Genomic DNA, 13,329 nt, shown 5'->3' on the forward strand with positions numbered 1-13,329 from the left:
CTCTCTATTCCTCTGTCTCTATTAATTTAATTTAATTTATGTCTGGTAGAATAAGAGATTATATGCATTAGTCCAGATGTGTGACTTTATTGACATTATAATTCTAGAGAATGCTTCTGGAGATGTCTATTTAAGACATCTGGCCCCCTCAAGAAACAGATATACTGGATCTTAAAGATACCCAGTGTCTGTATGAAAAGTGGAAAGTCCATTGAATTACATATAGTTTTCAGGCTCCAGCTGCTTGGCAATATACAGTAGAATCTTCATGTAACTGTTAACATTTCCCACATTTTTCTGACTGCTTTATGTCTGAGTTGACATACCTATATTAGCCCTGTTTCAGTCTTGCAAAATAGATTGATCTGACCTCAGAAGTTCCAAGAGACACTGAAAAAGACCAGGAATTCTAGAACTGCATCTTGGTTTGGTTTTTGTCTCCTTTTGAAAATAAGACCTCTTTGCTAAGCTGGTATGGTTGAATATCTTCCTTTTTTTAACCACATGGATATTGATTTTGAAAAGGTCTAAAGGGCAGTGGCCTTGGTGTCTGGAACAGTTTTAGAGTATTTAGGTAATCAATACCCTGGTTACTGTTTAACCACATTTGAAAGAGAATCGGGTGAGTTCTGTGCGAATCTGTGTGTAACTGGGTGAGTTTCTAACATCAGATAGATTTTACAGGTCTCAGCCTGTAGACATCTTTTACTCCAATGTCCTGAATAGATAGTTTTATTCCTTTAAGGTAATATAGCGTGGTGGCTTCTGGCTGAGATGTTTGCTGTTGTTTTCTTCATCTTGTCTTTGATGACTTGTCAGCCTGGGGTAACTGCACAGGAGAAGGTGAACCAGTAAGTGGGCCGTATGTCTCCGCAAAACTTGCACATAGGAATCACCTGCTGGGGAATTAAGACACTTTTATGTCTGCAGCAGAGGCTGTGTTACAATGGAAAATAACCTCTTTTCATGTTATTATTACTCCTGTGGAGGATGATGGGGCAGTGAAAAGACCAGGAACTTGGAGTTAAGCCAGCCTATGTGTAAATCACAGCTCTAATGCTTAGAAGCTGAGTAATTCAGGGTAAACCATTTAATCGGTTTGATCCTCAGTTTCCCTAGCTGTAAATTGAGAATAATAATACCTCTTCTATAAGAGTTAATGTAGATAAAATAAGATCCTGGATATAAACTGTACTCAGCTTATAGTGTGCACTTAATAAATGATAGTTCTCCTGAGTGGTGCTGAACAGTTAACTTAACCCCTACTTCCTTATCTGTAAAAGAGCATCATAGGAATACCTGTCTCATAGTTTTGGGGGAGGATAACATTAGATAATGTGTTCAAAATCACTTTGAGAAAGACAAAGGACTATAGAGATCCTGGGTCATTTGATTCTAAAAATGACTTTACCTTTTGCTATGGATAATAGAGGAAGGCGATATTTTCATATGTACATTGCATTTTACTCATTCTATTTTTTTGAGATTTCCAACCTATCTTCATGTTTTATTTTTATTTTTTGTATCTTAATATCAAGTATTTTGTGGTGCCTGAGAAGTCCTTTATTTTACCTCTAGGATAGCTCTGAATCCCTGTCTCCCAAACATTAAAGATTTTAAATAGAATTATTTAATTCTAATTCTTAATAGATGATGCAATTTTGAATCATTAGTGCTTTTAAATGCTAGAGCAAGTGAGAGTTCCTTTAAGTAACAGTTCAGAAGGGAGGAAAGCATTTTTATAAGCAGTTAATTTATAACTTGTATTTAAAGGAAATACAATTTTGAAATCAGAAAAGTCATCTCTAATAATTAGAAGATAAAGGCAAGAGAACTGTGGTAAAGGAAATCTCTGACGAGATATTCTTAATTATAAAAGCTTATCATTGTAATCCTTTTTGAAAATGAACAAAGAGTCTTGATGTTTGATGAACTTATCAAACAAGACAGACCAGTGAAGAGGCAAATTTCAAGTCAAGGCAAAATAGAACCAATTAAATACTTTACAAAGTGCTGAAGAAGGAAATCATGAGGTCTTTGTGTCTAATGCCAATGTGTCTGACACTGACTTTGAAAGTGAAAAACTACGTGGTGAAATGATTTTATTAGGTCCAGATTCTGGCACTGGCATTTACTAGCTGTCTGATCTCAAGCAAGTTATTTAATTTTTCCAAGCTTCATTTTCCTTACCTGTGAAATGGGAGGAAAGTAAGAACAAAAATTAAATGCATGAAAGTACTTAGATCAATACCTATTACCCTGTAAGTATTCAGTGAAAGCTGTCACCACTGCTGTTGTGTAATTTTTTTTTTTTTTTTTTTGAGATGGAGTTTTGGTCTGTCACCCAGGCTGGAATGCAGTGGTGCCATCTCAGCTCACTGCAACCTTCATCTTCCAGGTTCAAGTGATACTCTTGCCTCAGCCTTCTGAGTAGCTGGGACCATAGGCATGTGCCACCACGCCTGGCTAATTCTTTGTAGTTTTAGCAGAGACAGGGTTTCACTGTGTTAGGCAGAGTGGTCTTGATCTCCTGACCTTGTGATCTGCCCACCTCGGCCTCCCATTGTTGTGTGATTCTTACTGTTATTTTTTGGTGTTTCTGTTCCTTTGATGGTTGACAACAATCAGAACAAATTTATAATATGCCAATTGGCATATGGATCTCTGTGATCAGAGATTTTAAACTTTTTTTTTAAGCAACAGCACTCTTTTCCCCCAAAAAATAAAATTTCACATGAACTCTAACATTGAAAACAGATTATATAAATTTACATTTTAATGGAACACATTTATTTTATAAGTTCATGTTTAATATCTGCTTATTATAAAATCTTAATTAAAATGTGTTATTTGAGAAAAACATTTGAAAACAATGGTGATGGAAGGAATTTATAATCTTTAGCCTCAAAACCAATGGATCTCTATTACATATTTTACACAAATAACACTTTTCAGTGTGTGTGTTGCTTAGAAGTTTTAATTTCAAGTTTCTAATTTGCTTAGAAGTTTTAATTGCAATTCTTTTAACGTATTATGATTTTTTTTTTACTAAAAGTATGGTCTACCTTAGTGAATATTCAATGTGAAGTGCATTCTTCTGTTATTCAATGTAGTTCCAAGTCAGTTAAGTCAAGTTGGTTGTTAATGTCACTCAAGTATTCATCTTATTCTATTGATTACTGAGGAAGGAATGTTGCAATCTCCAACTATATTTGTGGATTTGCCTACTTTCAGTTCTATCAGTTTTTGATCCATGTATTTTAAAGCTCCGTTATTAAATACACACACACACACACACACACACACATCTAGAATTATTCTGACTTCTTGATAATTTATCCCCTTATTATTATGAAAAGCTTCCATTATTCCTGGCAATGGTCCTTGTTCTGCAACCCATTTTGTCTATTATTAATGCATACAGTTACCCTTGCTTTCTTATGATCTGTGTGTGCATGGCAAATCTTTTTCTATTATTTTATTTTAACTTCTATGACTAGATTTACAAATATACTTCATGTGAACATACATAGATGATGCTGGCTTTAGCTAGTCTAACATAGTCATTAGAACATTTACATCAAATATAATTACTGATATGCGTGAGTTTGAGTTCACCATTTTACTGTTTGTTTTCTATTTGTCCTATGTCTTCTTTGTTTCTATTTTCTTCTCTTTTGGGGTCCATCTTTTAGATTTATATTTTTCTAATTCCAAAGTGGTATGGTTCTGTGGGTTTATAGTTTTTATCAAATTTGAAAATTTTTGCCACGATTCATTCATATACGTTTTCTGCCCCATATACTCTCATCTCTCTTTCTGATAGTCCAATTACAGAGATGCTAGCCTGCTTGATAAAGTCCCACAGGTCATGGAGGCTCTTTCTTTTTTTGTTGTTGACAGTTTATTTTCTGTTTCATTTTGGTTTCTATCACCATATATTTATTAATTTTTTTGTTCTGCAATGTTTAATCTGCTGTTAAGCCTATCCAGTGAATTTTAAATTTTAGTTAAATATAACTTTTAGTTTTAAATGTCTCATTTGATAACTTTTAATATCTTCTGCTACCCTTCTCATTATCTTCTTAATTCTCCTCAAATAATAGAGCATATTTACAATAACTCTTTTAAAGTTCTTGTATGCTAATTACATTATTTCTATTTCGTAGGTCGTAGGTCTTTAGAATTAGGAAGGATTTAGCATCTAACTTAATCCACTCATGTTACAGAGCAAGAAACTGAACCCTAGATAGTGAAGGGGAGTATTCAATAACAAGATAATTCTGACAGGCATTTATGAATACTGGCCAATATAACCCTTATTACATTCTTACAAGGGTGTTGTTTTTATTATCTATCAATTGAAAGCCAACATTTTCAACCCAACATTTTCACTGATTGAAAGCAGAATTCCTTAGGGGAATTTTAGAAATGTTCATTAGGACCCCAAACATAGAGGTCAACTACCTAAGCAGCTAAAGCTTTCTTTTTTATTATTATTATTATTATTATTTTTTGTAGGTCTATAGGCAGTTGACCCTAAAGAAGTTTCAAACATGATGTCCCTTTTTATTTTATTGCTTTTATGGACATCAGAGTATGTTTACCAAACCACCTTGGGCCAAGTCCATGTGAATATTTTTAATAGTAGTCCAGAAATGAAAATTGATATGTATTCAGGAAACATAAAATTTTAATTAATAAAAACAATTGGAGTAGTGGATGTGACTCATAAGTGAATCATGTAATATGGAGACTTTTATTCAGGGTAATTCATCTTTAGCTGTACTTCAGGTGGCATTGGGTCTGGGCTATGAAGTATAATCAACCTGGGATTGAGTCCTGGCATCACCACTTAGTGGCCATAGAACTTGGGCCAGTTGCTTAAACTTCCTAAGCTACAATTTTTTTTTTTCATCTATGAAATGAAGACAATACATATTTCATAGAGTTCTTGTCAGGAGTTGAGTAAGTTTATATAAAGTACTTAGAACCTGGTACATGGTAAGCCTTTAGAAAATTATTTTTATTAGCCTATTTCTCTTTTGTCAGAAATTCTTCAAAGTACATCTCAGAATGCTTAAAAATACATAGGCTTTGGGGTCTTCATTGGTTTTTAATTCTGGAGCAAATTATTTCATCTTCTTATGAATCTGTCTTACTCATCTATAAGATGAATATAGTACTTCCTACCCCCACGGGTTCCTGTGAAATTTTAATGAAATAACTTAAGATTATATGAGATAATACATTGCAGGTACTGTGCTCAGCACTAGGGTACAATAGTGAGCAATACAGTTGTGATCTCTGTCTTCCAAAGCTTGCAGTCTAGGAGTAGGAATGAAGTGTTAGAAGTGCTATGTATATGGCACTATGTTAGCATAGGACAGGCAGGCTAAGAAAAGCTATCTGGAGAAAATGAACTGAAGTGGAAAGGTTTGGCCAGATGAATGAGGTATGATTAGCATTCTGTGGAGGAAATAGCATTATGCAAATACTGCAGGAGAGCCCAGCACATGCTTGGAACTTAAAGTTCTGTATGAAATTCTATGTGTATCCAGCACACAGTGGACACTTTTTTTGAATTTATTCATTCATTCAATAAATAAATATTACAGGTATGGTAGGTGTTAGGTAATGAGCTGAACAGATAATGTTTCCACACTCATGGAATTTACAGTATAGCAATGGAGTCAGTCAATAAATACGTAAACCAAAAAATTATCTTAAATATTATGGCTGCGGTGGCTCACACCTTTAATCCTAGCACTTTGGAGGATCAGACAGGTGATCACTTGAGCTCAGGAGGTCGAGACCAGCCTGGGTAACATAGCAAAGCCCCATTTCTACTGAAAATACAAAAAATTAGCTGGCCATGGTGGCACTCACCTGTAGTCCCAGCTACTCAGGAGACTGAGGCACAAGAATCACTTGAACCCAGGAGGCAGAGGTTGCAATGAGCTGAGATTGTGCCACTGCATTCCAGCCTGAGTGACAGAGTGAGACTCTGTCTCAAATTAATTAATTAATTAAATAAATAAAATTTAAATTTTGATAAATACTATGAAGGAAATAAATGAAGCCCTTTGTTAGAGGATATCAGAGTACTATAAAGACAGGCTGATTGAGGGAATTTTCTGTGGAGGTGGCATTTAAACTGAGATGTGAAGGGTGGTAGGGAGAAACCAGGTGAAGAGCAGGGTAAAGTGGAGTGATCACATGTGCTAAGACCCTGTGGTGGGAAGTGGCTTGTCACGTTTGGGAACTGAAGGATGGAAGCATCATGAAAGCAGAGATATGTGCATGAGAAGATGTCAAAAAACTGGACAGAGGCCAGATCCCAGAGGACCTCAGGCACCACAATCAAAAATTTGGATTTGAGTCCATGTGTAGTAAAACACACAAAAAAACGAATATCACTGAAAGCCTTATAAAACAAGGATATTACCTGATGTCTCATTTGAAAAAATTGTCCTGATTGCTGTGCAGAGAATGGATTGGAGAAAGGTAAAGTAGAAGAGGGTCTTGGCCCACAGGAAGACATAACAATAGGCTGGTTGAAAGAGAAAATTAAGAGTTTAGATGTGGAACCACTAAGTTTGCCATGTCTAAGAGGCATTTAATAGGCATACCAAATGGGGAAGTTGGATAAACAAAACAGGATTACAGAGGATGAGTCTGGGTTGAAGGTCTAAATATAGGAACATTTGCATGGATTATGTATGAAGACAAGGGCATGGATCTTACCTTTATAAGGGGAGAAAAGCAGGAAGAGAAAAAGAAGAAAGATCAGATTGCACTTCGAGGAATTCCAGTTTTTGGAGGAGAACTGGCCAGAGGTAGGAAGAGAGTGAAAAGGAATTGTGCTGAAGTCCAAGATATGAAAGTTCTCATGAAGAAAAATGTGGTTAACAGACTGTGTCTTAGTGAATTTTGTGTTGTTATAAATGCCTGAGGCTGTGTAGTTTATGAGGGAAGAGGGCTGTCTGGCTCATGGTTTTGCAGGCTCTACAAGAAGCATGGCGCCAGCATCTGCTTGGCTTCTGGTGTAATTGACATATTCATTCTTACTGTGTTTTACTGAGCACCTATTATATGCCAGGCACTGTTCTGGGCCCTGGGGATATAAACGAGAAAGACAAAGTCCGTGCTCTCAGCTCTCATGAAGCTTCCATTCTAGAAAAGTATATGCAAACATCTTATATACTTTAAGTTCTATAAAGAAAATAGGAACATCCTGGTGAGGACTTTTGTGTTGCGTCAAAACATGGCAGAGAAGGTCAAAACGGAAGTGGGCACATTCAAAAGAGGTACCAAACAGGAGGAGGAACTCTGCTTTATACAACTCATGGGAACCAGTGAGAATGAGTCTGTCTAGCCAGGAGAACCTACTCACAACTGCAAGAGCAGCACCAAGCCTTTCCTGAGGGATCTGCCCCATGACCCAGACACCTCCCACCAGGCCCAACACTACCACACTGGGAATCTCATTTCAACATGAGTTTTGTTTTTTCCTCCTACTTATTACACTCATGCAATCAACATGAGTGGGAACAAATACATCAGAGCAGAGGGCAAGTAAACAAAACTAGACTTTCCACTAGATTTAGCAACATGGAGGTTGCTGAAGACTGAGCACTTTCAAAGTCAAATTTAAAATACCTCTATTGTATAATGGAATCTTCACCTAATGAGATGGGACTGGCTCAAGATTATGTAATTAGTGATAATCGTGTAATTATATTAGATTTTAATATAAGCTGAGCCAATTTATTAGGATAACCCCCTGGTAATCATCAGGGTTAGGCTTTCTGACCTTCTAGCCTAGAATTGGTAGCTAATTATTTTATTTTCTAAATTGCTGAAGTGGCCATATTCTGGGTCAAGGATTTGACTTGCATGTTGCTTATTTAACTGTAGGTTTTAGGCCCTTTGCCCAATATGTGGCCCTATTTTAAAAGGCAGATGGGAAGCATCTCACTTGTCTGCAGCCCAATCTGAGGCCATTCAATATATTTTTGATGAAGATAGAGAGGTTTGATGAGTATGTGTGAGACTGACAAGCTTAGAGAAAAGCTAACATGTATGCCAGGCTTGTGCTTGAGACTTTACATATATGATCTCACTCTATGTTCAAAATAGTCTTGCAAACTATCTTCCCTGTTTTATAGCTATAAGAAAATCGAAGTTCAGTGAGTAGCAGAAATCAGATTCAAATGCATATTTGCTGGACTCTAAAACTCTTTCTCTTATATCGATGTTTCAACTGTGTTACATAGTCTTACAAATGATGCATAAAAAAAGAAACGGCCTATGTTTCCTCATAAAATTTGAGAAATTCCAGGTTAAGCAAATTAAAATGCAGAAACTCTCTGAGCCTTGTTATTGAGCATTTTAAATCTCCAAGAATGGTATGGTGTACGCAGTTCATCCAGATGTATTTGACCATGGACTTTTTCTCCTCTTCCTCCCCAGTCCCAGTGCATATCTCAGGAACTGGTACTCTGCAGGGTACACCTTGAGAAACTCTGTAATAGCATCACATAGACTTGTGCTCATTCTACAGGTTAAAAAGCTAAAAATCAGTTAAAGCAGCTTGCTCATAGTAGCCCAGCAAGTTCAAGGCAAACTAAAGATTAGAAGCAAAGACTCCTGAGTCTCTGTGCTGTATTACATGTCTTACTGATTGAGTAGATTTTCGCCAGCTGAGAGATGCCTTAAAAATATTTTACAAGATTTATTAGACCACAGAATTATGAATGGCTCCTTATACAGTTCTTTTGGAAAGCCATTTTGCAATATGTGCCATAAGCTCTAAAATCCCTTCAATGCAGTCATTCCACTCTACAGGATATATCTTCAATAAGTAACTTGGAATACAGAAAAACTTGAGACTTAATAATCTAATTGTTTCATATAAGGGGGGGAACAATGCGTATTACCATAAATAGTTTGTTTCTGCTCTATTATTAAGTGGAAGAATCGGGATATAAAATGTAATACTCAGTATGACCTCAATATGTTATGAAAATTAACAGTAGAAGAAAATATAACTAAATATTAATGAAGGTAAAATTTGGGGCATTTTTTTCATTTATAATCTTTTTCATGTTCCCTGTAATGATAATGTATTACTCTTATAATCATCAAAAAATGAACTACCTTGAAAAATTTATAGGAATGATAAAATATTGGTCACATTGATATTGGCTAAAAGGTTGGAGTCCTAAATGACTTTAATGAATGGTCCTGGTGTACTTTCTGTACTCTGGCCTCAGTGGTAGCATTAGTGTGTGTGCCTCTGTCTAGACATCATGTCACAAAGCTTTTAAAACTACAGCAATACACCACTGCTCTGTCTAGGCTTTCACTTCCATCCATTAGTACTGTTTCCCTCCAGTCTGACACATAATGCAGCCTATATGGGCTTACAATGACATTATCTTGACAGTTCTGTAGTGAGATTTAGTATTAATGCTGGAGTCCTTTCCCATTCCCAAACCTTTTTTCTATACCTTCTTTCTCTCCTTCCAAATTCTGTGTTCCCACACTTCAAAATTTTATTATTAGAGCAGTCTATTAGAAAAATGACATGTGGAACAAACCCTGAACCATTTGAATGCCAAGATACCAGGATCTAATTTAATTTAGATTATAAGAATCAGGGTCAAATAAATATCTCAACAATTTGAGATATCTCACTGTCTATATTCCAGTAATTGGTTTTCTTTCCCTTCTCTCCCTCTCTCACTCCTTTCTCTCCCTCCCTCCCTTCCTTCCTTCTTTTCCTCCCTCTTTCCCTTTCTTCTTTTTTTTTCTTTCATAAATATGTACTGAGCACTTTCCATGAGTCTGGCCCATAATAAGTGCTGGGAGCTCATTAGCAAATATAGACAGTATCTGCATTCATAGAAATAGAGTCTGGTGGAGAAGAAATAAACTATACAAATATTGCAAGTTTCATAATTAAGTATTGAGATGTGCAGAGATTGACCAAATCATATGAAGGAGGCTTTTAACCAGTCTGGGTATCAAAAAATATTTCCCTAAGGAATTGATGTTTATGGTGAGAATGAAAGATATATAGGAATTAACCTAAGTAACGAGGTAGATAATTGGATTCATTCATTGGATAATTGAGATTTACACTTAGGTGTGATTGAGGGGACAGTGGGGTCTAGGTGTTTATAATATGGGTAAAATTGTAAAGTAATGAATCATAGAATCAATACTGGTTATAAAGGTAAATAAAGACAATAGAGGGTCTTATTGAAAGGGAGGAAGCTTAGATGTCGTGATATTGGAGATCCCAAAGAGGTTCAAGAACAAGTGCAGTGGAATCCCCTTAAGCATGTAAGATAGAACAACAAGAGGCTGTGGAGCCCCCAAGTAATTATTCACAGGTGATTCATAATTAATTACTTGGAGAAGTTGTTTTAGAGAGTGAGAAGTTTCAGAATATGACACGAAGATAGTAGAGTGAAGAAAATATTATTATAGAGAAGGAAGAGGAGCAATTGAGAGACCAGAGGGTTGGATGACTCATTTATAAAGATGAGGAGCTCTCAGCATGATGACAGGAATTGAAGGAGGGGGAAGATTGTGAGCTGGGCACTGAAGTTTTCTTTGAAGGGATGGGAGGGCTGGTGCATGCTAGCACCATGTTACAGATCAGAGTTTCCCAAAATATGCTCTGCAGACCCCAGGAATTCCCCAGTATCTTCTCAGGGGACCTGTAAGTTCAAAACAGTTTTCGTAATAACTGTAAGACATTATTTTCCCCTTTTACTGTGTTTATAGTTGCACTGGTGGTACAGAAGCACCACTGGATAAAACTGCTGGGGTCTTGGTCAAAATCAAGGCAGTGGCACTAGACTTGTAGGAAAAAACCACGCACACCCCACCACCCCCAAGTTTTACTTAAGAAAGTCCTTCTAGCCAGGAGCAGTAGCTCACATCTATTGGAACACTTTTTGGGGGCCGAGGCGGGTGGATCATTTGAGGTCAGGAGTTCGAGACTAGCCTGGCCCACATGGCTGAAACGCTGTCTCTACCAAAAATATAAAAATTAGCCAGGAGGTAGTGGCACGTGCCTGTAATCCCAGCTACCTGGGAGGCTGAGGCAGGAGAATCACTCAATCCTGGGAGGTAGAGGTTGCAGTAGGCGAAGAGCAAGCCATTGCTCTCCAGTCTGGGTGACAGAGTGAGACCCTGTCTCAAAAGAAAGAAAGAAAGAAAGAAAGAAAGAAAGAAAGAAAGAAAGAAAGAAAGAGAGAGAGAGAGAGAGAGAGAGAGAGAGAGAGAGAGAGAGAGAGAGAGAGAGAGAGAAAGAAAGAAAGAAAGAAAGAGAAAGAAAGAAAGAAAGAAAGAAAGAAAGAAAGAAAGAAAGAAAGAAAGAAAGAAAGGAAAGAAAGGTCCTTCTAGAAGCAGTAAGAATTGTTAATTTTATTAAACCTCAATCCTTGAATAGATTGACTTAAATATTCTATGTAACAAAAAAGGAAAAATGAATAAAGAAATCACTGAGTATGCACTGAGTATGATGGTCGTCTTGAGGAAAAGCAGTGGTTTGAGCTGTAAGTTAAGGTAGCCACTTGTCTTAGTCTGGACTAGTATAACAAATTACCATAGCCTGGATGGTTTAAGCAGCAAGCATTTATTCTTCACAGTTCTGGAGAATGGGAAGTCCAAGTTCAAGGCGCTGACAGATTCGGTGTCTGGTGAGGGCCTACTTCCTTGGTTACCAGGTGGTCATCTTCTAGCTGTGTCCTCATGTGGTGGAAGGGATGTGGGAAGTCCCTGTGATCTCTTTAATGAGGACACTAATTCCATTCATGAGGGCTTCACCCTCACGACCTAGTCACCTTCCAAAAGCCCCACCTCCTAATATCATCAGATTGGTGATTAGATTTCAAAATTAGGATAAATTTTAAGGGGAAATAAACATCAGTCCGTAAGACCACTTTTTTCCTGGAACACCGTTTTTTTTCTTGATGAAAAATCTACCAAACTATGACTATTTGGGTTTAGATATTTGGCATATATTGTATAAAAAAATGCAGAGACCCCATCATTTCAAGGAAAATGAATAACATTACTTGCTACTAACAACAAGATTTGAGCTTCTATGAGAAAATTAAAATTTTGGGAAACATATTCACCACCATGAACTTGATAAGATCAATGGTGACATTAACAAGTTTGATGTTTAGATTTTATACAGTGAAATGCATTAATATTTGTAAGGCACATACTCAGGGAACCATTGTTTTCCAAATTTCAAGTGCCTGATGTTATAAAATTTTTATATGGGCATAAGTTTCATTCAAAGTGTACAGAGACCAGTGGATTTTAATGTGACAGAGAACAAAAAATTCATTGATATGCTTTCAGGTTTCACATGCAACTTACATGTAAGAAATTGCCACTTGTCAAGTTTTCATGTAATACCAAAGGGGAACATCCACGGTTATTGGAAAAGGCTGTTAAAACACTCCTCCCTTTTTCAACTATATAGCCATGTAAGACTGAATTTTCTTCATAGATTTCAACCAAAATAATATATAGCAGCAGATTGGATGAAGAAGCATAAATGAGACTCTAGCTACTTTTTACTAAACCAGACATTAAAGGGATTTACAAAAATGTGCATTTATGATAACATGTAATAAGTTTGTTATTGTAATTTTAAATAAGTTATTAAACAAATATTTTTAAAATTTCTCTGTTTTAATTTTGAATTCAGTGAATATTGGTAGATGTAGCCTACTTATCAGCTCTTTGGGGTCTTTAGTAATTTGCTGAAATGTAAAGGTGTCCTGAGACCAAAAGTTTGAGAACCAGAGTTAAAGTTACACAAAATTTTCTGGACTCTTCCATGGCTTCTTGTGCAGAGTTTCAACTTAGGTGTCATTATTCATCAAACTCATTACATAATTAGCATGAGATTTGAAGCATTTTCTTTTCCTACACTAGGGAGATAATCGTGTCATTCATCACAGCAGAGGTTGTCTGGCTTTCAGAGGCTGTGGTAATTCTAGTATTAACAGACAATATTCCCACTTTTCCCAGTGGGCCAACCTGGCTTTGAAGTTGTAGCAGTGGTGCTATGGGAAGAGGATAATATGGAAGCCAGGCAAGCATGTGGCTTGTCCCCCTTTCCCTGAGTAGGCTTTTTAATTTGTGAGGAGGAAGCATGGGGAAAGAGAAGGATCATGGTCTTGGAGATACATTTTCTCATGTCTGTTGGCAGATTCATAAAATGAGGCAGCAGCCTAATGAGCAGGAAATGGGCTTTCCCATCAAACCAACTAGTTCCAATTTTGCCTC

At 36.7% G+C, this 13,329-nt stretch overlaps 1 protein-coding gene across 1 annotated transcript in view; it reads left to right on the forward strand.

Moving 5' to 3' along the window:
• Positions 1 to 641: 641 nt before the first annotated feature.
• C8A (complement C8 alpha chain) overlaps positions 642 to 13,329 on the forward strand; it is a 61,147-nt gene continuing 48,459 nt past the window's right edge. The window contains exon 1 of the mRNA XM_002750872.5: positions 642 to 851. Within this exon, the coding sequence (XP_002750918.2) occupies positions 775 to 851 (77 nt within the window). The 5' untranslated portion in view covers positions 642 to 774. The remainder of the gene's footprint in view (positions 852 to 13,329) is intronic.

Source organism: Callithrix jacchus, chromosome 7 (assembly GCF_049354715.1).
Source record: "Callithrix jacchus isolate 240 chromosome 7, calJac240_pri, whole genome shotgun sequence".
Taxonomy (NCBI): Eukaryota; Metazoa; Chordata; class Mammalia; order Primates; family Cebidae; genus Callithrix; species Callithrix jacchus.